A 27,580-nucleotide genomic window follows, 5' to 3' on the forward strand; every position below is an offset into this window, starting at 1 on the left:
TTAAAGAATGAAGTTATTGTCTGGCATTCCTTCCCAGGCTGTTTCCGAGGCCTGTTTCTGAGTGGGTATCCAGGTGAGGTTCCCAGCTGGACCAGAATGGGAAAGTGATCATCCCTCTCTTTATGACAGACTCTGACATTGTCAGGCCGGCCCACCAGTGCACAACAATGACACCCAATACTCTTGTCAGAGCTGCAGCCGTGTATTCTGGGGTACTGGCAAACATCACTTTCTCCTCAACCTCTGTAGCATCTGACTATGCTGACCATGCCTCCTCCCTTAACTCACTCCTTTCCTTTTCTCCAGGGTCTGAGATACACTGATTTTTCTTTTTTCTCCCTGGCTTCTCCTTCTGATAATTTCAACTCACATTTGCATTACTCTTGATGGTATTGCAGAAAGCATTCCTAGACTTTCCCCACTTTGAGTGGAGAAACAGATTCCAGAAAAGTTAAACCATTTCCTTACAGTCGCTCAGCTACTTTGTGGCAGAGTTGAAGGCCAAATTCAAGTCTTTGGACTCTTCTGTCCACTGTTCGGTTTGTTCACTGTTGCCCGGCTTCCTCATGTGCTAGTTATGTATTTTTTTGCCAGTCTCACGCTTCCTTTCTTTTATACTCCCGTAATTATCAGAGTTGAGGCCCTTACCATTATAGACTAACAAATGGGCTTTCTTTTTTTTTTTTTTTTGGTACTGTGGATTGAACTCGGAACCTTGTACTTGTGCGGCAAGTGCTGGAACTACTGAGCTAAATCCCCAGCCCCACAAATGGGTTTTCAACCTAGGCTCCTGGCCATTTTGCTCATGGCCACCTGAATCCTTTCTGAAAATGTGGCTTTCATCATGTCATGTCCCAGCACCCAGCCTGCCCTGGCTCTGCATGAGGGTTGCTTTAATTACTTCATGTCAGTGTAGAATGAATATTATTACCTTTTTGAGTGGCTGCCTGATAGGTACTATACCAAGTTCTTTATAATTTTTCTTCAGTTTAATCTGAATGGGTACAAAACAATCTCCATTAACCTCATTAATAGATAAGAAGCCTGAGGTTTTTGTACAAAGGCTTATTAAGGAAAATGCTAAATGTGTTTGTTAGTCAACTTACCATTACTGTGACAAAATACCTGAGATAAGCAACTTTAAAATAGGAAAAGTTTAGTTTGGCTCAATAATTTTGGCCAGTTTGGCCCTGGATCAGTCGCCCTGTTGGCTTCTCGGTTGATGGCCAGGCCATACATCATGGTATGAGTAGTTGAAGGAGGAAGCCCTCATCTCATGTTGGGAAGGAGAAAAGGGAGGAGGAAGAAGGGGATGGGTCGGTCCCCTTTCCCTTTCAAGGGCTGGCACCTGTGACCTAACTTCCTCCCACCAGGCTCCACCTCTTAAAGGTTCCACCACTTCCCATTGGCTCATAGGTTGGAAACTAATATTTCAGTACTGGGCCCTTGGGGGATACTCCATGTCCAAACTCTAGCATTATTTACTTAAAAATACTGTGGACCCTTGACTTATGAACTCAATTCATTCTCAAGGGAGGGGTGGTTGTAACTCAAGTTGGTCAGTTGAAGGCTCAGGCTCCTCTACACAACCATCAAAGTCTCTCTCCTGTACATAGGCAAATCTCAGTGTCCTTAGAGAGACATTAGCCCAGGATTTCTCAGTTAACCCCATCAGGAAAGGATGTTGTAATGTTCCTTCCAGAATCTCTAAGGGTTAAATCTCTATCTGAGATCATCTGGAAGTACAAGCAGCTGGCACAGGGTTTGGGCTGGAGACCCACGCTGAGTGTTTCTGTCCCTGGTGCTGTTGGAGCGTCTGTGATGGGACATGGCTAAATTTCAGTCATGGACCTGAAGCCATGGTCTCTTTCACTCCAGAAACGAGTGTTCCTGTGAGGCGGGCCCCAGCAAGGCCTTGTAAATGGTTGGGATTTGGTTTAATAAAAGGTGAAATAAAAAAAAATAGCAGTTGGGTTGTAACTGAAGACTTTGGTTTTAAGTTAAAACTAAAATTCCATTAACCCAAGTTATTCATATGTCAGGCCAGTTGTAACTTGAGGGTCCACTGTATGTTTGAAGATGAACTTCAAATACACATCTACTTGCTGAGTTTCCCCTCTTTTTACTATATATAGTGTCTCTTCAGAAACTAGCTGAGCCAGGACTGAAGGTGAGGAAGCCCATAGAAATCATAGAACACTCATTTGGCTTTTTTTTTTTTTGACATTTCAGTTCGGCAGAAAGTTCTGCAAAAAATGAATCACGAGTTAGTCTTGCCAGGAAAAGGGACATTCCAGTTAACTGTCCAGCTGCCCACTGCTCCAGATGAACCCCCAGTCTCTAAGGAGAAAATTTCAGCAAATGTAAGTAGACCTGAGGGGCCACAAGAGTCCAGAGAGGGATGGGAATCTCAGTGAAGGGGACAGAGAGGAATGAGAAGTATAAATCAATATGGTGTGAGAAAGCGGGCCCCACATGTGTAGGGTGCAAGGGCAGTGACGAGGCAGCATGGAGTAATGAAGGAGGCAGCACTTTGGTTTGATTTTTTTTTTAAACTTTAAACTGGAATTTCTGTTATTTGTGCCTCATTTTTACCAATGATTGTTGTGACTGACAAGTGGCTATGCTATGACATGTGGCCCTAGATGAGTGCAAGGGCCCCATTACTGGGGTTTTTCATTATGGTTTCTATTTACTCTGTATCTCCAGGGTGATCCCAGGGTCATTTTCTTTTTTTTGTACCGGGGATCGAACTTGGGTCCTTGTACTTGTGAGGCAGGCGGCGGAACCACTGAGCTAAATCCCTAGCCCTCCAGGGTCATTTTCTTAATGTAAAGAAATTATTAGCAATATATTAATGTTACTTTATTATCTGGGTTTCAGGAATCCAAGATGGAAGAAAATGTCAAAGAACCAGGTAAAATGTCAATTGAAATGACTCTGACCTTCATCAAACAGCTTTGTTTTTATTAAATAAGACACTTGATACCATTAAACTTGATTAATTAAAAAAAGACACTTGGGGAACCTATCCTCTCTTTTCGTTTGTTTATTTTTGGTACCGGGGATCGAACTCAGGCAGGTGACAGAACCACTGAGCTAAATCCCCGGCCCCCTATCCTCTCTTTTTGACATACACAGCACAGAGTTTGGTCAGCTGGGAGCGGCCTTGCGAAGCATGATCTTCATACTTGGAGCCAGCTGTGCAGAAGCCAGACACTGGGGGAGCTTCTTCAGCTCTCAGGGGTTAGGTCAGAAGAATGGGAACACCTCTCTCTGGAAACTGGGAAGTGTCTTGCAGTTGAGGGGAGGGAAAAAAGTTCCTAAAAGTGGCAGTGAACTGAATTCTAGAGTCTATGTGTGCCCAGGTGGCCAAGAGAAGCAAGGCCATGCATGATGTGTTTGTGGATGCGGGGCACGGTCAAGTCAGTTAGCATTGCTTTGTGAGCACCGGTTGCACAAGGTGTGTCCTCCAGAGCCACCTCAGGGAGGTGTGACTCTGCTGTGGGCAACAGCTTCCCAGAGGTGGCGCAGGACATGGGAACATACCCCCACCTCCAAGGCAGCAGCTCTTCTGATCTCACCTGCTGTAGGAAAAAGCCAGCAGCCACGTAGCTGTCATGTACTCTGGTGCTTAATGAGCTATTGAGCATTGGTCTGTAGTGTCACCTGACAGTTACTAAAGAAGCAACTAATTTTCATGATTAACCTTGTTGTTGTAAAGGGCAAGGAGTGAGGAACTATACTGAGTGAGCCTAGCGAGACAGATAGTGATACATGTACCCACACCTTAGGGAAAAAGAGATTCTAAAAAACATTGGCCTCTAAGATTCAACTGGTTGTGAACATGTGTAGTTTTCTTCTACATTCTCTTTTTAAAAATGGTGCTAGGATGAGAGCTTCCATTACCTGGAAAAATAACTAGTTAGTGGTTAGGAACATGCAGATTGTTTTCACTTAATATGGATTTACAATTACACTGTAGAATCCAATAAGCATCTTTTTTTTAAGAAGCTTAAGATTCTTATGAGATAGGAATCTTTTTTTGTCTTTAGATTAATTCCTGCTTTCCATCTTTCAGATTTGGAATTGGCTCATCAGCTCCAAATGTTTATTATTGTGATCCCTTAAATCCTTATTATTTTCTTGGAAGATGCCTTAAGTTCTATACTCTCAAGCTCAGGAAGTAGCTATTTCTCTATTTACACTTGTACTACTGTATATTCCTGGATGTAAAATTTATTTTTAAATTAATTTTATTGGTACACTTTTGATATACATAATGATCACAGTCTTCATAGGGAATTTGTACCTGTACATGATATATCTTTATTCTTTTTTTCCCCATTCCCCTCCTTCCCTTCAACCCTTCTTCCTCTCCTAATTTACAAAAGCTTTGTTTCCATTTTTTCCCATCTATTCTCTTTTTTCCTTTTCCTTTCCTTTCCTCCCCACTCCCTTGTTCTCATTTCTATTTGAACATTTTCTTCCTACTTTCTAGTATCTGTCATACATTTTGGTCCTTATTTGTGCTTTTGGTTTTTCACACAAGAAAAAACAATGAGTTACTTAAACACATGTGTCCAATTTATTTCACTTTAAAGTATGGTCTCAAGGCGCATCTATTTACCTAAAAATGTCTCAAGTTTATCCTTCTTTATGGCGGAGTAGCACTTCATTGTATATAAAAACCACATATTCTTTACCCATTCATCCGTTGATAGGCATCTGGGCTATTTCCAAGATTTAGGTATTACAAAGTATGCTGCTATAAACATGGGTGTGCATACCTCACTGTGGTATGATGCTTTTAACTCTTTTGGTAAGATATCTAGAAGGGAAATAGTTGGATCAAATAGAACCTCTAGTTTCAGTTTTTTGAGGAACCTCCATACTGATTTCCATAGTGGTTATACCAATTTACATTCCCACCAACAATGGAGAAGGGCTCCTTTTTCCAAGCCTCACCAGCATTTGTTATTGGTTGATTTCTTGATGATAGCCATCTTTCTGGAGTGAGATGGAATCTCAATGTCGTTTTTATTTGCATTTCTTGAATGATCAGTGATGTTGAACATTTTTTAATATATATTTTTTTCTGTTTGTCCTTCTTTATCTGAGAAATGTCTGTTCATTTCAGATGTCCATTTCTGGACTGGGTCTTTAAATTTGAGGGAGTCTGGATTTTTTTTAGTTTTTTATGTATTCTAGATATTAGCCTTTTGTCTGAAGAGTAGCTGGTAAAAATGTTTTCCCATTCTGTGAGATGTCCCTTCATTCTGTTGGTGGTTTATTTTGCTATGCAATAGCTTTTTAATTTGATGTGATCCAAGTTGTTGATTCTTTGTAATGTCTCCTCTGTGATCAGGGTTTTGTTCATAAAGTCTTTGCCTACACCTATGTCTCCAAGAGTTCTACCTATTCTATCTTCTGTTTTAATATTTAAATCTTTGATCCATTTCAATTTTAGTTTAGTGTATGGTAAGAGATATGGGTCTAGGTTTAATCTTCGGCATGTAGAAAGCCAGTTTTCCCAGCAGTATTTATTAAAGAGGCTGTCTTTCTTGCAGTAAAGGTGTTTGGCCTCGTCAAAGATAAGGTGGCTGAGTGTGTTTGTGAGATGCATTTCTGCATCTTGTACTCTGTTCTATTGATCCTCAGGTCTGATTTTTTTTTTCTTTTTCCCAATACCCAGAATTGCTTTTGCTATTGTAGGCTTCTTCTGGTTCTAAATGAATTTTAGAATTGTTTTACCTAGTTTATCTATGGTATTGGTATTTTGTTTGGGACTGCATTAAATCTGTATAACAGTTTTGGAAGTATGGCCATTTTCACTATATTGGTTCTGGCTATCCAGAAAAGGGGTTATCTTTCCATTTTTTATATCAAAATTTCCTTTTTCAGAGTACTATAGTGTTCAATGTACAGGTCTTTCACTTCCTTCATTAGTTTGATTCCTAAGTGTTTCATTTTTTGGTGATGCTAATCTGAAAGATGTTGTTTCTCTAATTTCTCTCTCAATGAGTTTATTATTTGTGTACAGGAATGCTATTGATTTTTGAGTGTTGACTTTGTATCCTGGCATGCTACTGAATTTAGTTATTAAATCTAGGCATCTTTTGGTAGAGTTTTGGAGGTCTTCTAGAGTATCGTGTCATCGGCAAGTAATGATAATTTAACTTCTTCCTATTCTTACTCCTTTTGTTTCTTTTTCTTGTCTAATTTCTCTGGCTAATATTTCCAAAACTGTATTGAATAGGAGTGGTGATAGTGAGCATCCTTGTCTTGTTCCTGATTTTTTTTTGAGTGAAAGCTAAACAACCAGTTTGTCCCTTACCTTCTAGAAACTTCAGGCATCTCCCTTTAATCTTTCCCATGTGGTGGACACACAGACCTATTAATTTGTTAAAAGTCTTTTTATCACTCTTTCTCCCACTGCAGGCTCCCATTATTACCTTACACATTTGGCATGGGTGGCCTGTCTGTTTCTGATGACCTGCTCCTTGGTCTGAGCAGTCCACTGCAGTGTTTGTAAATATCCTGTGATCCTTTCCACAGAAACTGTCCACCACTCATCATGAACTGCAAGATAGAGGCCAGACAACATTCTGGATCTTGCCTCCTTTTCCTGGATCTAGCCTACCTTTCATCCCACTTGTCTTCCAATTCTATATACCCTTCAGTACTGCACCTTTCCCTCCTCTCAGAAGCCTTTCCATACCAGCCCATTCCTTTATTTATTTCTTGGACTCCTGAAATGCTCCTGGATGCTCTTTATTTGGCAGTTCACCACCCTTCTTCCAGTATAAAACTGCTGGTAGTCACAGGGTTATAAAACTGTGTTGCTGGAATGACTCTTATCTCTTCAGTTCACATAGGTCTGTGTTTTCATTTTATAGTTAAGGGACTTGTCCAAGGTCATGTGGCTAAAGAGTGGCAGTCAGAGATTGAACACACATAGCTGCATCCCTAGCCTAGTTCTCATTCTTTTTGTTCATACCTGTCTCCTTTAATGCTATGTTATTTAATCCTTAAACTGGTTTTTATTTAGCATGAGAGTGTGTGTGTGTGTGTGTGTGTGTGTGTGTGTGTGTGTGTGTGTGTATGTGTGATGGGACATTCTTGTTTTCCTCCAGAGAGCCAGGCAGTAATTCAGCAAACACTTACTGAGTTTCAACTGTATACCATGTGCCAGCAATACAAGCATGAATAAACATGTGCCTTACTTTTGAGAAGCTTAGTTTAATAATTTTAATATAGTGGTATGATAGAAATATATGTCACGAGCTATAAAGGATACGGTAAGTTCCTCAGACAGACAAGGCAGAAAAGGGTGTGATAAAACTGAACTGAAAATAATACTAATAATAGACAATGGAATACTACATTTTATTTTTATTTAAATAAAGAAAAAAAAGCTACCCAAGGTCTGTTTTTAGTTGAGTTAACCAAGATGTTTGGAAAGTCAAGGGCATGCCTCATGATTATTTACTTTGCTAATACCACAGTAAATAAAAAACATTTTGTATCTCTTCTTTGTTCTCCTAACATCAGTTGTGTCAGAAGAACCAGATATGGAACTCTCTCTCAATAGTAGATCAGAAAAGATGGAAGATCTCCCCAAAGAATGTGAAAATGTTTCCAATTTGGTGGCATTTGAAAATATCAAGGCAAACATGACTGACATGATGATGACCTTGTTAGTGGAGAATGTAAGTGGCCTGACCAGTGATGACTTTCAGGTGGAAGTAATACAAGATTTCAGCGTTGCTGTGGTTACCTTTAAAAAACATACAGGTAAGCTCTCATGACATTTCATTTGCCTGTCTTCTTGCACCACACCTTGGGTTTTGGGATAGCCTGTTAATGAAACATTTGTGAAAGTCTGGTTTTTGATGATAGCAGTAAAAGAGGTGCCCAAGTTAATATAGATGCTTTTCTTTCTTCTTTTTTTGAGACAGAAGCAAGTTTTGAAAATAAATTCTGGTATGAGTGTGTGTGTGTGTGTGTGAGAGAGAGAAGAGAGAGAGAGAGAGAGAGAGAGAGAGGGATTCAAATAGAAACCTAAAGTTTTTATTTGGAGTCAGCATTTTCATGTATTATCTCATTGGGAGAAGTAAATATTGTGTTTCCAAATTGGATTTACTGGAAGATAATGATGATAATAATAATAAGCACTCATGTAGTGCTTACGATAAGTCAGTTACTATGTTAAGCTTTTTACATGTATTAAATTATTTCTTCCTTTCAACAGCCTTATGAGATTACTCTTATTAACCCCAGTACACAGTTGGGATTGAGAGAGGCACAAAAGTTCTAATAAGTGGAGGAACTTATTATTGAACCCAGGCAGCCTACTTCTATAGCCTATTCTCTTATCCACTTTACCATATTTCTCAGTACTTTGATGGTCGTTCACATATGCAGGCATGAGAAAGTACGTGTGATATAGTAAATGAGTGTTCTTAAAGGTCATTGTCAGGAGAGGAGCTATCCCCACCTAAAACAAGGAAACTTTCCAGTTCTGAGTCCTCACTAGTACAGGGTCATGGCTATGGAATGGTCAATTAAGAACAGAGATCATGGAGCCAAAATTCTAGCTCTGCCACTTAACTAGCTATACAAGGCTGGCTAAGGTACTATCCTGTCTGCACCTCACTTTCTTTATCTGTAAAATAGGGATAAGGCTGGGGAGGTAGCTCAGTAGCAGAGCAGTTGCCTAGCATGTAAGAGGCCCTGGTTTGAGTCCCAGCATCAAAATAAAATAAAATGAGGATAATAATACTTAATAAAGTTGATATGAAGATTAAATGAGATGTTTGAAAGGTTCTTACCATAGTACCTGAGAGATGATAAGGATTTAATAGAGCTATTCCTCATTCACGTTATTACTATTATTATTATTGCTATTATTATTTTAGTTTTTTGAGACAAGGTCTTGCTAAAGTTGGCCTTGAATTCACTGTGTATCCTAGGCTGGCCTCAAACTTGTGACTCTCCTGCCTCGGCCTCCCAAGTGCTGGGATTAAAGGTACACTCCAACACACCTGACAAGTTTATTATTATTTCTTATAAGGGCAATCTCAATGGACTTTCTTTTTGTTCATTTATCAAAAATCTTGAACACCTAATGTGTGTTAATCAGCTTTCTATTACTGTAACAAAAATACCTGAGATAACCAACATATCAAAAGAAAAAGATTATTTTGGCTCACAGTTGTTGAGGGTAAGTCTATGGTGGGTTGACCCTGTTGCTTTTGGGCCTGTGGTTAAGCAGAACACCTCGGTGGCAGCACATGGCAAAACTGTACACCTCTTGGCCAAAAGAGAGAGAGAGGAGGGGTCGGGATCCCACTGTCCCCTTCCTTCCCACCCAATGACTGGAAACTTCCTGTTAGGCCTCACTTCTTAAAGATTTTGCCACCTCCCAATAATGCCAAGCTGGGGACCAAGGCTTTAACACTTGGGCCTCTGGGACACATGCAAATCCAAACTGTAGCACCCCCCCCCCACACACACTGTATGTGCCAGGCACTAGTCTTGGTGCTGTGGGCATGAACATGAATAAATTGTAGTTCCTGGTCTTGAGAACTTAAGCCTGTATGTAAATGAATAGTGAGGGTGAAAGGAGAGAATCTGTCTCTCTCAACTGTGAGGAACAAGCTATGGGAAAGGGGAGGTAAGGGAACCCAGTCAGAGTGGCTTCATCTTGCTTCTGTGAAGGCTGTACTCCAGAAGTATCAGTCCATCAGGTCCAAAAACACACTGAGCTGTTTCATGCTGCTGCTGTTCCCTCTGACTGCCATGTGTCTTTCTGCCTATAAGCCCCTCTTCATTCTTCAAAACCCAGATCAGAGACCTCACTTTGGGAATCCAAGGCCGATTCCCAGTATTAGTCTGTCCTCATCTGATCCCACAATATGTAATTCATTTGCTTTCCAGATCTTCTCCTGGCTGAATGGTGCAGCTGACAGGGATATGTCTTCATCTCTCTATCTCTGACTAGCACAGTGCTTGGCAAACCCTGAGCCCACCAGCAATACTGATTCATTTGAAAGAGATAGTTAGGCTGAGTTCTGAGGATGAGTAAGACAAAGGTAAAACAAAATTGGACAAGAAGGCAGGGAGTGTAGCTTGGTGGTAGAGTGCTTGCCTAAGATGCACAAGGCCCTAGGCTTGATCCTCAGCATGCGTGTATGTGTGCACACATACAAAAAACACCCCACATAATTTTCTAGTTTTTTCTTTTGTAGACACTATGAAATTTGTTCATGATTGTGCCAGACACCATTCGATTCAACAACTAAAACTGTTTCCAAGACTTCTGGAAGAGACAAAGACAATCCGGGTTGAAAACCTGCCCCCTGGTGTTGATGACTACCAGTTACAACTTTTCTTTGAAAATCCTTTCCATGGAGGGGGAAGAGTGGCCCATGTTGAATGCTTTCCTGAAGAGAGTTCAGCTCTGATTGAATTTTGTGACAGAAAAGGTAGTATCTCTTAGCCTACCACACCTGGCATAATCTAGGCAATTTTCAGCAGATCCTAGAAGTTGGTTAAATTCTGATGCATTTTACTTGCTTATTCATGTATTGGATATGGAGTTAATCATTTGTCGTTCTGCTAAATCTGAGCTCAGATATGGAACCAAATTCAAGCTCTCCAGCCTCTATTTTATCATTTTATCAAAAGAGATCATAATCATAGCCTCTCTACCTCAAAGGGTTGTTGTGAATATTAAATGAATTGAATCTATGTGAAGCACTTACAATGGTGTCTGATACATGGTAAGCTATTGCAATAAACTTTCTCCTTGTGAAAATATTAATGGAATTTAAGTTAACTTTTTTTTTTTTTTGGTACTGGCGATCAAACTCAGGTCCTTGCGCTTGCGCAGCAGGTGGTGAAACCACTGAGTTAAATCCCCAGCCCTTAAGTTAACTATTGAGGCTAAAGTTGTGGGACTGTAGAAGAAAGAAAAAAACAGCATGCTACTCAAACGAGCTTCACTTTGAACACCAAAATATTCTTTACAATGCAGCAAACATCATTTCCATGCTTGTGACCAAACTCATATCTATTTCTTAGTGTGATGGTGATATATCCGTGCTATTAGAAAAACAGAAAATAGAGTTTAACAGAATTTCAACTTGACTTTGTTATAAAGTAACAATTCCATCAAATAGAGGCCACCTGTGCATTGGTAATACATGTCAAACTATATTTGAGCACTTTGGAAGTAGAGCTGCTTTTAATAATATGTCATCGGGGCCAGGGATTTAGCTCAGTGGTTCCGGCACCTGCCTCGAAAGCGCAAGGTCCCGAGTTCGATCCCTGGTACCAAAAAAACCCAAAAAACAAAACAAAACAAAATAATAATGTCATCAAAGTTCTACAAACATTAGGACTTATTTTCCTGTAGAATGAGAGTTTTGTTTTTATTTGAAACATACAACATTGCAATCACCTTATTTTTACTTTTTATTTCTTTTGCTTTTAAAGTGTTAGATACCATCATGACCAAGAAACACAACTTCAATAAAATGCCGCTTTCTGTCTTCCCCTACTATACCTCTTTGGGCACAGCCTTGTATGGAGAGGAACAGCCTCTGATTAAGCTACCAGCACCATTCCAAGAGTCACTTGATCTGCCTTTATGGAAGTTCTTTCAGAAAAAGGATCACTTGATTAAGGAACTGGATGATGAAATGAGACGTCATCACTGTGAGCTAACATGGTCCCAACTGGACAGTAAAGTTACCATCAGACCTGCAGCCACCTTAGTCAATCAAGGAAGACTGAGAATCAAGACATGGCAGAAAGATGCTTCTACAGCACTCTATGGCATCAGATCTACATATGCAGTTACCTCATTTAAGGTGGCTCCAGTAGTTTGGGACATCATAAAAAATGACTTAGAAGATGATAGGATTTTGATTGAGTTTGATACATCTAAGGAGACTGTAACCTTAGCAGGAAAATCAGAAGATATCCAAAATGTTCATCCACAAATCAAAGAATTACTAGAAAGAACGACTCAAAAAATTCAAAGGGAAGAGCAAAGTCTGAAGGAAAAAGTGGCCATTTCTTCAGAAAAGCATTTTCTTTTGCACCACAGTGGTGTTCTGCAGCATGTGTGCACAGAGTGCCCGGAGATGGAGATTTGTTATGATGCAGACACTCAGTGCCTGTGCCTTAAAGGACCCCAGGCAGATGTGTACAAAGTAAAGTGTGAAATCCAGGAAAAGGTGTACACCATGGCTAAGAAAACCACTGAGGTCTCTCCTGAGGTCTTTCAGTTTTTGCAGCAAGTAGACCATAAAGAATTCTCTAAGTCTTTTTTTATAGCACAAAAAAATCTTACCGTTTATGAGCTCAAGGACACAACTGTTCTCTTAACCAGCTGTTCTTCTGAAGTCTTGGTAGAAGCTGAAAAACAAATGCTCAGTGCCTTAAATTATAAACGCATTGAAGTTGAGGACAAGACAATTCTTACAAACAACAAATGGAAAAAGTTCATTGGCAATATCCAAAAGAAATCTAATTCCTCCACATGCATTATGATAATCAGTGAATTCACTGTAGGAAGCCCAGCTGGAGTCATTGTTGCAGGCCTTGTGAAGGAAGTAAATGAAATCTATAGTGTGATTTTTGACTTCTTGGAAAAAAACATGAAAATAGAAAGATTGATTGAAATAAAGCCATCCTTGGTTATAGACTATTTAAAGGCAGAAAAGAAGCAGTTCTGGTCAAAAATAAAGAAGGGAGATGTGCAGGTAGTTTTCAATCCAGAGCACAACCAAAAAGGCATTTTACTAATTGGACCCAAGTGCCAAGTTCTAGAAGGTATGAATTTTGTCAAGGAAGCTGAGAAGTCTGTCTTTGTTAAAAGCATCCCTATTGACAAGCCAGGAGCCAGGCAGTTCTTCCAAGATAAAGCATGGTTTTATAGAGGTGAGGTCAGGAAGTTATATGGTTGTTTCATTGAACTCCTAGAGAATGAAGAAAAGAAGGTAGGAGGCAAAACTGCTGGGCAGAAGTACCTCATCCAGAGGGAAGTGGCCCCTGGTATCTTCCTGATTGTCCAGCAGGGTGACTTGACTCAGTTTCCAGTCAATATAGTGGTGAATGCAGCAAACGAGGACCTCAAGCATATTGCCGGCCTTGCTGCTGCTCTCTCAAAAGCAGCTGGCCCGGAACTTCAAGCAGACTGTGACAAGATAGTGAAGAGAGACGGCCGGCTCCTGCCAGGCAATGTCGTCCTCTCGAAGGCAGGGAAGCTCCCTTGCCAGCATGTGATCCATGCAGTAGGGCCCCGGTGGGATGGACATGAGGCCCCAAGGTGCGTGTACTTGTTAAAGAAAGCTGTGGAAAATAGTCTTCTTTTGGCAGAAAAACACAAGTGCCGGTCCATAGCCATTCCTGCTATTAGTTCTGGAGTCTTTGGCTTTCCCTTACAGCAGTGTGTGGAGTCCATTGTTCTGTCCATCAAGGAAAACTTCCAACATAGGCAGGATGGGTGGACCTTGAAAGAGATTTATCTTGTGGACTCATTGGAGAAGACAGCGGAGGCTTTTGCTAAAGCTGTGACAACTATATTTAAATACCCTCTGCCTGAGAGATCATCCCCACCTAATACAGTGTCCCAGCCCAGTATAACTTCCCTGCACAGTGGACCAGCAGCAAAACCTGTGACAACATCCCAGGAAATGGCATCTCTGACAGCCCCAGGAGGCCTGAAGATCCTGTTGGTGAAAAATGGTGTGCAGGATGCTACGGTGAGTCTCCCTTTTTTTAGAACACCACCCAGGTGCTATGATGCCATTTAGTCTGTGGCTTTCTCATCAAGTGCCAAAGGGAGACAAGGATGGGAGGGGTGCATCCAGGAAGAGAATCTGTTACCCTCCCTCCCTGCCTTGAAGCATGTTTCCTTAGATGATTTTGAGAACTGAAAGCGTACTGAGATCAGATCACTCAGGTTCCAGTGAATGTGAAAATCTCTGCAACGGAGCTGTGCAGTGAGAGCTCGGGCCGGTCTGCGGGCCATCGGCACCCAGCGCCAGTGTCTCGGCCCTCTGTGGGGAGGGCAAGGGTGAGTGGGCCTGAGGAAGTCCAGGTGCCAGGTGTCAGGTAGGACTGATTCTCGGAGGCAGTGGTGTGTGGTTAGGGGGTTGATATGTATTTTAAAAGTATTCAAAGTATTCAACGCTATTCCCAACACAGGCCATAACCGATCAGAACAGCAACCGTCTGAAGTAGGATTGGACACCCCCTGCTATGCCAGACCGTATTTCTTTATTGGAGGATGCTGGGGTCCTGGGGAGGGTTTCCTGGGGGGATGGTGGTGGGCACAGGACAGCTCCCATTTACCAGCAGTCGCCACACTTCTCTGTACTGTGACAACCAGCATGACCATGGTGTGTCTCCCAGGGCTTTATCAGCTCCAGCCCCCCTCTGTTGGCTTCAGAGCAGTCACTGAAGTTTTTGGGGTTGCCAAAGGGAGAACAGAGACAATGCCTTTCCTGACCCCAGAGAGCTCTGAGCCTTTTTTTCCCCTCCAGTTTGGTTTGGTTTGGTATTTTTGAGATAGAGTCTTGCTATGTTCAAACTGACCTTGAACTCACTGTGTAGCCCAGGCTGGCCCTGAAATCATGGCAATCCTCCTGCCTCAGTCTCCTGTGTGCTGGGATCACAGATGTGTGTTACCACATCCAGTTTAGTGAAAATTTTAATCAAGCCTGAATGTTTTATTCAAAGACCAAGACCAAAGTCCTAAATTGTCACTACTAGGTCCACTGGGTGTCACTTGTCCTCATTATCTTTAAACAACACACAGTTGGATATGCTTTGCATGATATTAAATGAAATGAGCTAGATTTAATAAACTTGTCAAATGACTTCTTTTAAAAGAAAAAGTATCTCTCAGCATCCATCCCATTGAAAAATGTAATATGGTAGAAGATGACAATTAAATATATGTGTGAGGGGGGGCTCACTATGTAGTCCAGACTGGCCTTGAACTTGGGGCAGTCCTGCTTCAGCCTCTCAAGTGCTGGGATTACAAGTGTGTGTGCCCCCATGTCCTGCTGAAGGTGACACATTGAAACTATTTTAACCTGAATACTGTTACAGCTTCAGCATATTCCTACCATATAATTACCTTGAGAAAAACTGAAAATTGTTCAGTAGTCATGATCACCCATCCTTCTTTTTGTGGTTAAAGAACTTTATTAAGATATAAATCACACTGCTGCGCAAGCACAAGGACCCGAGTTCAATCCCCGGTACCGCCCCCCCCCGCCCCCCCGCAAAAGATATAACTCACATACCATATCCATTTAAAGTGTACAGTGCTGCCACCACCACAGACTAATTCTGGAACACTTTGTCCCCCCGGAAGGACAATTTATGCCCATTCTCAGTCCCTGCCCATTCCATCCACCCAACTACTCCCTCTCCCAAACCCCAGGCAACCACTCATCTACCTTCTGGTTTTTCATAGGTTCATCTCTTCTGGAAATTGCATGTAAATGGAATCATACAATTCGTGGTCTTCTACACCTTCTTTCACAGAACAAAAGCTTTGCAGGGCTCATTCCTCCTGTAGCTATATCTGTGCTTTGCTCCTTTTCATAGCTGAACTCTGCTCCATTGTATGGATATACATTGTATTTATTCATATATCACTCAGTGAACATTTGGCTTGTTTCTACTGCTTGACTTTTATAAGTGATGCTGCTATGAACATATGTTTACAAAGTTTTGTATGAATGACTTTTCAATTCTTTTCAATGTATACCTAGGAGTGGAGGGGCTGGCTCACATGGTAACTCCACATTTGACTTTGAGGAACTGTGATGCTATTTCCCACAGTGAACATACCATTTTATGTTCCTGTCAACAATGTTGAGAGTTTCAGTTTCTCCATGTCTTTTTCAACCATTGCTATTATATAGCTTTTAAAAAAAATTATAGCTATCCAAGTGAGTGTGAAGTTGTGTCTTACTGTGGTTTCATTTGCATTTCCCTAATAACTAATGATGTTGAGCATTCTTTCATGTGCTTTTTGGATGTTTATATATCTTCTTTGAAGAAATGTCTATTTAGATCCTTTGCCTTTAAATTGGGGGATTTTTTTGAAATTGAGTTCTTTATATATTTTGGATACTGTTTTTTTTATGAGATGTCTGATTTGCAAATATTTTATCCTACTTACAGGCCAAGTTTTCTCCTATTCTTTTGTACAAGATGTTAATTTCTTTCTTTTTTTTCACATTACTTTTTTCATTAATTTTATTGGTACATTTTAGGTATACAATATGCTGACATTCATTATTGGAAATTTGTACCTTTACATAATATATCTTGGTTCTTATTTTTTTCCCCATTTCCCTACCCTCCATTCAACCCCTCCACCCCTCCCTATTTACAGAGACTTTGTTTCTATTTTTTCCTCTCTCATATTTATTCCTTTCCCTTCTTCCCTTTCCCTTACCCTTCCCAGTTCCCCTCTGGACCTTTTCTTCCTATTTTACATTATCTGTTATACATTTTTTTCCCATTAAGTTTATTGGTACATTTTAGGTATAAAATACAGTTAATTCATCATTGGGATCTTGTACCTTTACATGATGTATCTTGGTTCTTATTTTTTTTCCCTTTCCCCTGCCCTCCCTTCACCCTCTCCAGCCTTCCCTATTTGCAAAGACTTTGTTTCCGTTTTTTTCCTTTTCTCATATTTTTTCTTTTCCCTTTTTTCCTTTCCCCTACCCCTCCCACTTCCTCTGCATCTTTAGACCTTTTCTTCCTGTTACACAATATCAATTATACATTTTTAAAATTACAATATCATGATCTAGAAGACATTACCACAGATTTTACAGAATTTAAAAGGATATAGAAAGCATATTACAAAAATCTGTTTTGAAATAAATTTGACAACTTCTAAGAAATACCTTGGAAGACAAATTAATGAAACTAACTCTGGAGGAAATATAAAATTTGAGTAGCACCTATTAAAGAAAGTATATTCCTAGCTTGAAAACCTACCTCTATGAAAACAACAGGCTCATATACATTTTAACTGATGAATTATATCAAACATTTAAAGCAGAAAAAAGAAGGAACGCTTCTCCTCTCATCTTAGGAACTCAACATTGTGCTAATCCTAAAACTGGATAAAGATAATAGAAGAAAAAAGTATGAACATAGATAAAAGTTTGTTTAACAAAACAAACTATTAGAAGTCAGACCTGGCAGTAGGTAGAAAGTGGTTTTATTATAGGGATGGCAGTATTGGTTCAGCATTGGAAGATCCATCCCCATAAGTCGTCATTTTAACAGAGGAAAGGAAAAGCCATATGATCCTGTTAGTAGTTGGAGAAAAAGTATTGTACTAAATTCTACAGCTGTTCATGGTAAAAGCTATCAGAATAGAAGTAGAACAGAACCTTCTCAACAGATCAAAGACATGTACTCCACACTTCCAGCAAAAACGCCTTATATGAATGGAGAAGATAGAATGCTTTCTCCTTAAGGTGGGGAACAAGGGCAGATATGCCCACTCTTCATCTGTCCATTAAACTTTGAAACATAGACCCAAACCAAAATAGTCTGGCAGTAAAATGACACAATTAGGATAGGATTGGCAAGGTAGAAGCAAAATCTTTATATGTAGATGAAATAATCACCTACAGAGAAAATACTAAGAAATCTCTAGGAGCCCCTAGAACTTGTATTTGAATTTTAGCAGGATTAGAAAACACAAGGTATATATATATAAAAATTCGGGTCTATTTATACTTGCTATAAATGAAGAATTGGATATTGAAATTTAAAAGTTATGTAGGAGTACAAAGGACCTAGAAAAGTAAAAAGAAAAAAAAACAGTGTTGGAAGACCTTTAGTACCTAATTTTAAGACTTCCTCTAAAGCTACAGTAATCAAGGCAGTGCTGGTGTAAGGAAAGACATATAGATCACTGGAATAAAACAGAGAATCTAGAAATAGAACCACACATATATGGTCCACTGAGTTTTGAAAGATTATTTAACATTAACATTTTATAGAACATAAACTCAATTCAAGAGCAGGGGAAAAGATAGTGTTTTCAGCAAATGTTACTAGAACACCTGGTATCCATATGTTAAAAATTAACCTCAATCTTTTATTTCCATCCATAAAAATAACTTGAAAGGATCTATAAACCTAAATATGAAAGACTAAAACTATAAAATTTTAAGAAGAAATTATAAGGGAAAATGTTCATGAATTTAGGGTAGGCAAGAATTTCCTAGGATATAAAAAATATGATGTAAAAAAGAAAACAATTGATAAATGAGATTCCATCAAAATTTAGAACTTTAAATGGCATCATTAAGAAAATGAAAAGTAGTCCTTAAACAGACCACATTTATAATACACATAACCTATGATGAGAGTATATAAAGAACTCTTACAGCTCATTAATAGACAACCCAATTAAAAAGTAGACACAAGAAGATGATAAATAGCCAGTACCGCACAAGGAAAGGTGTGCAACCCTAGAATCAGAAAAATACTAATCAGTACAATAACAAGATCATATTATACACTCATTAGGGAGATTAAGTTAAAAGTTTTAAAAGAACAAATGTCAGCTTAGGTGTGAACCAGTTAGAACTTTCTAATGCTGTGAATGTGAATGCAAAATGATAAAACTATTTTGGAAAGCAATATAGAAATTTCTTGTATTACTGTTAAGAACCAACAGTTGTGTTCTTAAGTTTTTACTTAAGAGAAATGAAAACACATGCTCACAATAGATTTGTTCATACCATTTGACTGTCTCTTATCTGAAATTCTTGGGACCAGAAGTGTTTCAGATTTTGGTTTGAAATCCACTTGATCTGCAAAGAGGACAGCTACTCCTGCTTTTTTTTTTTTCTCCTGTCATATGGAGTATTGTTTTCCACCCTTTAACTTTCAGTCTATGAGTTTCTTTTTGAATAAAATGTGTTTCTTGTATGCAGCATATTGTTGGATCTTGCTTCTTGACCCATTCTGCCAGTCTATTTCTTTTGATTGGTGAATTGAGACCATTAACATTGATGGTTATAACTGATACGTATTGACCTATCATTGTCATGACTTTTTCTTTTTGTTGGATTCTCCCCCTTTGTGTTTAATTTCTTCTTACACCTGACGGATTCATTCTGCTGGGCTTCCGGGGGTTGTGATCCTCGCTGCGTGTTCCTAGGATATTGGCTAAAATTTTTTGGAGTGCTGGTTTGGTATTCATGAAATTCTTCAGGTGCTCTTTGTCATTAAAGTATCTTATTTCTCCATCAATTTTGAAAGATAGTTTTGCAGTGTACATCAATCTGGGTTGGAGGCTGTTTTCCTTCAGGGCTTGAAATACATCAATACATCACTCCAAGCTCTTCTTGCCTTGAGGGTTTGCATTGAGAAGTCTGCTGTGATTCTGATGGCCTTCCCTTTGTATGTGATTTATTTCTTTTCTCTAACTGGCTGTAGAATTTTGTTCTTCTGCTGGGTTTCTGGAATCTTAACTATTATATGCCTATGTGTAGTTTTTTTTTTTATTAAGGCTAGTTGGAGTCCTATATGCCTCATTTATCTGTATGTCAAGTTCTTTTCCCCTCCTTGGGAAGTTTTCTGCCATCACTTCTGTGAACAGTTTTTTTGTCATTTGCACTCTGTTTTTTCATTGATTCCAATCAGTCTTATGTTATTCTTCTTTACATTGTCTCGCAGCTGCTGGATTGATTTCTCATGTTCCCTTACAATTTTAAAGCAATTTTTTTTCCTGGTCACTAATTGCAATCTTATCTTCTCTATCTGAAATTCTGTCATCACATTGGCTCATTCTGCTACGTACACTTTCAATGGAGTTTTTCATCTCCTGGAAATCTGCTTGTATCTGTTTTATGGATTCCATTTGTTTCCTATGTTGGGATTCCATCATGTTCCTTAGCTCCTCTATTTTTTTGTCTGTGTCCTCTACATTTATTAACCGTGTCTTGCACTATGGGCACAATCTCTGCTGTTACCTGAGAAATTATTTCTGATTTCATTTTTTGCAGATCCTCTTTTGTTGCCAGTTCAGGGAGACCAGGTGGTTGAGTATCAGAGTGTTCCATCTTGTTTCCCTTTGGCATTGCTTTAGGTGATTCTGGAAGCCTGGTTTTGAGACTTGTTTAAGTGTCTTCTCATTTCAAAGGGGCGGGTGTGCTCCTGACGCCCATGTGGCTCCTCTGTGCTGGGGGTTGTGGTACAGCAGCCTGGAAGCCTCCTCCTGGGCACTGGGAGTGGCTCACCTCCTCTGTTCTCAAGATGTTAATTTCTTTAAAAAATACTTTTTCTCTTAGTTTAACACAGCAAAGTAGAAGATTAATTAGCTTGTGACTTAAGCTTAAGTAATAATTACAAGAGTCACAGCTAACATGGATTATTACTTTGTGCCAGGCACAGTGCTGAGTGCTTGGCATGCATTTCCTCATTTGATGCCATGAAGTAGATTCTGGGATTATTATTCTCATTCACTCATGAGATTTAGAGGCTTTAGGTAGTTTGCCCAAGTCACATAGCTAGCAGTTGGTGGAACTGGAATTTATTTTGGTTCTTAACCATTGTACTAATTTAAAATATTAAAATAATTTTATTTATCATGTTTTAAAACCAAACAAATAAAATGCTTTTTTAAACAAGAGTCAGGAATGGTAATGGGTTCCATTCCTAAGCCCCTTGACACTGAGCATGAATGGAAATTACTAATATTGATGTTAGTAATGGACTGCAGTGCATTGCTCCTCGGTGACCCATGTGGGGCATGTCACATTTCTTCTCTTCTGTTGGATTGTCTAACACAGCCTGATTAATCTGCTCGTTGCCCTCTCTGATGCAAAAGCTTCCACAGCTGCTGACTGAAGTGCCATTCTGCGGTAACACGGTTAGCCTGGTTGGCACCATTTTGCTGCAGAAGCTGTCGATCAGGTCAAACTAATCTGCTCACAGCTCACAGTCTACTGTGAGTATGTTTGTGCTGTTGCCTGTTGCTCTCTCCCATTTCTCAGGCCCCACATCTTGAGTGCATCTTCACCAGCCACTGCGGGGCTTTCCTCTGGACTCCTTGAGCCATCCCATACCATTTATGTATTATTTCTGGCAGCTCTCCTTTGTTCTGAAATGTTTCTCAAATAAGTATTTAAAAATGCTTTGTCCTGGGTTAGTATTTCAGTCTCCAAAACCTTAACCATTTTAATTGCCCACTCTTTACAGCAAGCCCAGCTGCTCACCTGTAGTTAATCATTGATGAATGCCTTGTGTTAGAAGTTGAAACAAATCTTTGATTTTGTCCTTAAGACTCATGTTGTTGTTAACTCCATTCCTTCGGATCTTGGACTCAACCGAGGGCCCCTTTCTCGGGCCCTCTTGGAAAAAGCTGGGCCAGAAATCCAGAAGGAGCTGTATGCAGCTGGACAAGGCATCACTGTGGACGTGGGCGCGATTCTCCAAACAAGTGGTTGCAATCTGCAGTGCCGCCATGTGCTTCACGTGGTGACTCCATCATGGACAAATGACACATCTGCACAAAAGGTGGAGGCCAGTTTTAATTCTCCAGGGGATGCGTAGCCCTTTGGACTCTTCTTTCCATTTACTACAGTTTAGGCCCTATTTCTCATCTGCCAGTTTTTGGCAGGTTCTATCATTATGGCCCTTTCTTTGAGCTTAGCTGACTTTGGGGGACTAGTTAATAATATGAATAGATTGTTGTGCTCATTACTTATTGGGGGACAGGGAAGGACTATTGAAGACTGTACTTCAGTGAGGAAAGTGATTTGAGGGCCTGAGGGTGGAAGATAATGAAGGAACAGAACAGTTGTTGCTTTCTTGTTTCCTTCATGGTAGAGGAGTGGAGTGAGTTTGAATCATTTTAAAGGATCTCTCATATTCTCTTTTTTCTTCTCTTCCTGTATTTTTCTTTCTTCTTCTAATTACTTATAACCTCTATAGGAAGTAAAATGGAGTAGACAGAGATTATAGTCAAAGTTGCTAAATTCTTGTTTTTTTGGTTCTGACTCTCATTTCTAGGCAAGATGTATAAGGATGTGCTTTGTGCTTTTCAGATCATGGAAGACATAATCAGACACTGTTTGGAGATCACTGAGAGACTGTCTTTACAATCAATTGCATTTCCAGCAATAGGAACGGGAAACTTGGGATTTCCTAAAACCGTACTTGCTGAATTACTCCTTTCAGAAGTGCTCAAATTTAGTAGCAAAATGCAGCTGAAAACTTTACAAGAGGTTCACTTTCTGGTGCACCCAAGTGATCATGAAAATATTCAGGTAAGGTCTATGCTCATTTCTGATTGTTCTGGCAACCTTGGTTTGGAACCTGATGTTGTCAAATATTTTCTTGGTCTATTGAATATAATTTTTTTTCATGTATTCTTCAGACAGGAAAATAAGAGAATAGTGTTGACTAGCTATAGCATGTTAAGTCTCAAGGAAAATTATGGATATAGAAAAAAATTTAACTTCTTATTCCAGCAAATTTCAAACATATACAATGGTAGATAAAATAGTCTAATGAACTCCATTCTGTCTTTTAGATTCAGTCCATTATCAACCTGTAGCCATGTGTGTGTTACTTTTCTCTTTGCTAAGACAAAATACCCCACACTCAAAGTCAAAGGAGGAAAGGTTTATTTAGCTTACAGTTTGTAGTGGTTTCAGTCCATAGTTGGCTGGTTCAAGGCAAAGTGTCACATGGCAGAGGAGGAACAACATAGCATGCACAAGGTAGCAAAAGCAACAAGGGAATTTAACAGTGTCTTTCTGCCCCTTTTATCTTAATCAGACTACTTATGGCGGGTAGCACTCACGCCCTTAATCCTAGTGCCCTTGAGCCTAGGATTGCACCATGAATCAATTCCAGCTTCACACACTAGATCCAGCCACCTCTGCAAAAGCCAATAACCACATGAGGCTTTGGGGGGGACAGCCAGACACAAACCATAACAGGCCAGTATGTTTGATCTCTCTCCCCACTTCCCTTCCTCTCATAATTATTTTGAAACAAATCCAACACATACAATTTTATCTCTAAATAAATCTAGCAATTTATTTTAAACAACAGGATTCTTTTTTAAAGAGTAACATAACCAAGTATCTCATAAATGTTTTATTTTGTCTTTACAGATTTGTGTTTGAGTCAGAATCCAAATTAGACCTCCATACTGTAATGGAATTGACATATTTCTTCCTTTTTTGTTGTTTTTGCTTCTATTTATTTAGTTTTTCTTATTCCAGTACTGGAATAAGACTCAGGACCTTGCATTTGCCAGGCAGGCATGGTGCCTCTGAGCTAAATCCCGGCCCTGTTTTGATTTATTTATTTATTTTTTTCCACCATTAAGTTTATTGGTACATTTTAGGTATAAAATACATTTACATACATCATTGGGATCTTGTACCATTACATGAGTCTCTTGGTTCTTATTTTTTTTCCCCTTCCCCTGCCCTCCCTTCACCCCCTCCACCCCTCCCCACTTGCAAAGATCCTGTTTCCATTTTTTTCCCTTTCTCATATTTTTTCCCCTCTTTCCCCTCACCTCCACCTCCCCCGCCCCCCAGACCTTTACTTCCTATTACACAATATCAGTTGCACATTTTAAAAATTAAAATATCAAGACTTAGGAGACATTACCACAGATTTTACAGAATTTAAAAGGATATAGAAAGCATATTTCAAAAATCTGTTTTGAAATAAATTTGACAACTTCTAAGAAGTACCTTGGAAGACAAATTAATGAAACTAGCTCTGGAAGAAATATAAAATTTGAATAGCACCTATTAAAGAAAGTATATTCCTAGCTTGAAAACCTACCCATAGGACAACAGGCTCATACACATTTTAACTGATAAATTATATCAAACATTTAAAGCAGAAAAAAGAAGGAACACTTCTCCCCTCATTTTAGGAACTCAACATTGTGCTAATTCTAAAACTGGACAAAGATAATAGAAGAAAAAAGTATGAGCATAGATAGAAATTTGTTTAACAAAACAAACTATTAGAAGTCAGATCTGGCAGTATGTAGAAAGTGGTTTTATTATAGGGATGGCAGTGTCGGTTCAGCTTTGGAAGATCCACCCACAAAAATCATCATTTTAACAGAGGAAAGGAAAAAGCCATATGATCCTGTCACTAGTTGGAGAAAAAGTATCGAACTAAATTCTACAACTGTTCATGGTAAAAGCTATCAGGAGACTAGAAGTAGAACAGAACCTTCTCAACAGATTAAATACATGTGTTCCATACTTCCAGCAAAAATGCCTTATATGAATGGAGAAGATAGAATGCTTTCTCCTTAAGGTGGGGAACAAGGGCAGATATGCTTACTCTTTATCTGTCCAGTAAACTTTGAAACCTAAGCCCAACCAAAATAGTCTGGCAATAAAATGACACAATTAGGATAGGATTGGCAAGGTAGAAGCAAAATCTTTATATGTAGACGAAATAATCACCTACAGAGAAAATGCTAAGAAATCTCTAGGATCCCCTAGAACTTGTATTTGAATCTAGCAGGATTAGAAAACACAAGGTATATATAAAAATTCAGGTCTGTGTATACTTGCTATAAATGAAGAATTGGATATTGAAATTTAAAAGTTATGTAGGAGTACAAAGGACCTAGAAAAGTTTTAAAAAAGACAGTGTTGGAAGACGTTTAGTACCTAATTTTAAGACTTCTTCTAAAGCTACAGTAATCAAGGCAGTGTTGGTGTAAGGAAAGACATATAGATCATTGGAATAAAACAGAGAATCTAGAAATAGAACCACACATATATGGTCCACTGAGTTTTGAAAGATTATTTAACGTTAGCATTTTATAGAATATAAACTCAATTCAAGAGCCGAGGAAGAGATAGTGTTTTCAGCAAATGTTACTAGAACACCTGGTATCCGTGTATAAAAAATTAACCTCAACCCTTTATTTCCATACATAAAAATAACTTGAAGGCATCTATGAACCTAAATATGAAAGCCTAAAAGTATAAAACTTTAAGAAGAAATTATAAGGGAAAATGTTTATGAATTTAGAGTAGGCAAGAACTACCTAGGATACAAAAAATATGATGTGTAAAAGAAAAAAATTGGTAAATGAGATTCCATCAAAATTTAGAATTTTAAATGACATCATTAAAATGAAAGGTAGTCCTTAAACAGACCATATTTACAATGCATATAACCTATGACTAGAATATATAAAGAACTCTTACAGCTTGTTAATAGACAACCCAATTAAAAAGTAGACACAAGAAGATGATAAATAGCCAGTACATCACAAGGAAAGATGTGCAACTCTAGAATCAGAAAAATACTAATCAGTACAATAACAAGATTGAATTATACACTCATGAGAGAGATGAAGTTAAAAGTTTTAAAAGCCTTGTCATGACTTTTTCTATTTGTTGGATTCTCCCGCTTTGTGTTTAATTTCTTCTTGTGCCTGATGGATTCATTCTGCTGGGCTTCCTGGGGTTGTGATCCTCGTTGTCTTTTCCTAGGATATTGTCTAAAATTTTTTGGAGTGTTGGTTTGGTATTCATGAAATTCTTCAGGTGCTCTTTGTCATTAAAGTATCTTATTTCTCCATCAATTTTGAAAGATAGTTTTGCAGGGTACATCAATCTGGGTTGGAGGCTGTTTTCCTTCAGGGCTTGAAATACATCACTCCATGCTCTTCTTTCCTTGAGGGTTTGCATTGAGACGTCTGCTGTGATTCTGATGGACTTTCCTTTGTATGTGATTTGTTTCTTTTCTCACTGCTTGTAGAATTTTGTTCTTCTGTTGGATTTCTGGAATCCTAACTATTATATGCCTATGTGTAGCTTTTTTTTTTGATCAAGGCTAGCTGGAGTCCTATATGCCTCACTTATCTGTATGTGAAGTTCTTTTCCCCTGCTTGGAAAGTTTTCTGCCATCACTTCTGTGAACAGTTTTTTTATGTCATCTGCACTCTCTCCTGTTTCTTCATTGACTCCAATCAGTCTTATGTTATTCTTCTTTGAATCATTTAGCAGCTGCTGGATTGATTTCTCATATTCCTTTACAATACAATTTTAAAGCAGTTTTTCTTTTCCTGGTCACTAATTGCAATCTTATCTTCTATATCTGAAATTCTGTCCTCACATTGGTTCATTCTGCTGTACAGACTTTCGATGGTGTTTTTAATCTCCTGGAAATCTGTTTGCATCTGTTTTATGTATTCCATTTGTTTCCTATGTTGGGATTCCATCATTTTTCTCAGCTCCTCTATTTTTTTATCCGTGTCCTCTCTAGATTTATTAATCATGTCTTGCACTATGAGCACAATGTTTGCTGTTATCTGAGTAATTATTTCTGATTTCATTTTTCGCAGATCCTCTTTTGTTGCCAGTTCAGAGAGTCCAGGTGGTTGAGTATCAGATTTTTCCATCTCGTTTCCCTTTGGGGTTGCTGTAGGTGATCTGGAAGTCTGTTTTTGAGGCTTGTTTATGTGTCTTCTCATTTCCATGGGGGCCAGGTGGGGTTCTGGCACCCGCTCGGCTCACCTTCTCTGCCCTGGGAGCATGGAATGGGGGTGGAGGAGCCTCCTTCTGGGTGCTGGGACTGGCTCAGCTTCTCTGCCCTAGGAGCATCTTGTTTTATTTTTTGAGGCAGGGTCTTTCTGTGTAGTCTCAGCTGATCTTGAACTCACTATGTACTATGTAGCCCAGGCTGGTCTAGAACTCACGGCAATCCTCTTGCCTCACCCTCCCAAGTTCTGGGATTAACGACTGTGTGCCACCATGCCTGACAACACATTTCTCAAGACTCTTTCAACGTAAAGAATTCCCTTTCATGTGGACATAGAAAATTTAATACATATTATATAAAAGTGTAATTGTGGTCCTGTCAATGGGAAAGTTTCACCATAGGATACAAGTGATTTCTGCTTCTGTTGCTGGGAATGCAGGAGATTGTAGGTTGTAGTTAGAATGAATCTAAACATCCCCATGTGAGTAGGAGAGTCAGGACTGGAAATAGCATCTTTAGTCTGTCAAGTCAGCTCATGTCTTTGGAACATCTGCTATGGGTGAGCCACTAGAGTTGGTATCATGGGAGCACCAGAGGCATTTAAGCCTTGCTCCTTGACCTCAAATCTTTATAATCTAGTAGAGGAGATAGCATTGAATGTTTAACAAGTTCTATGATACTGCAGAAATTTAACCAATTGGAGCCAGCAGCCTGAGCTATCCATAGATCAATCATTGGGCCATCTGAATTTTTGGGGGGGTTTTTTTTGGTACTAGGAATCGAACTTAGGACCTTGCGCTTGCGAGGCAGGCAGCAGAACCACTGAGCTAAATCACCAGTCCTGGACCATCTGAATTTTTAGTTCATACTTTTATTTTTTTTTTCTAGATCTAGACACTACCTTTAAGTTCCTTGAAAGCAAGTAAATCTAGCGTACATCTTAGTCAGGCAGCCAAACCACTTGAATAAAATGTGGTCCATTAGGCTGTATAATTATAATTACTTCTCCTCA

The 27,580-nt window shown here is 39.2% G+C and overlaps 1 protein-coding gene across 4 annotated transcripts in view; it reads left to right on the plus strand.

Moving 5' to 3' along the window:
* Parp14 (poly(ADP-ribose) polymerase family member 14) overlaps positions 1-27,580 on the plus strand; it is a 53,165-nt gene that overhangs the window by 3,184 nt on the left and 22,401 nt on the right. For 3 of the 4 annotated variants that reach the window (XM_087209291.1, XM_087209280.1, XM_087209277.1), the window contains exons 2-8: positions 2,233-2,363; positions 2,884-2,917; positions 7,555-7,797; positions 10,239-10,490; positions 11,503-13,778; positions 21,364-21,597; positions 22,128-22,349. In XM_087209291.1, the coding sequence (XP_087065417.1) occupies positions 2,233-2,363; positions 2,884-2,917; positions 7,555-7,797; positions 10,239-10,490; positions 11,503-13,778; positions 21,364-21,597; positions 22,128-22,349 (3,392 nt within the window). The remainder of the gene's footprint in view (positions 1-2,232; positions 2,364-2,883; positions 2,918-7,554; positions 7,798-10,238; positions 10,491-11,502; positions 13,779-21,363; positions 21,598-22,127; positions 22,350-27,580) is intronic. The other variant, XM_013068813.3, reaches the window with a different exon arrangement.

Source organism: Heterocephalus glaber, unplaced genomic scaffold (genome assembly GCF_053883595.1).
Source record: "Heterocephalus glaber isolate CG9 unplaced genomic scaffold, H.glaber_assembly_v1.0 deba00000122, whole genome shotgun sequence".
In the NCBI taxonomy this organism is placed as follows: domain Eukaryota; kingdom Metazoa; phylum Chordata; class Mammalia; order Rodentia; family Bathyergidae; genus Heterocephalus; species Heterocephalus glaber.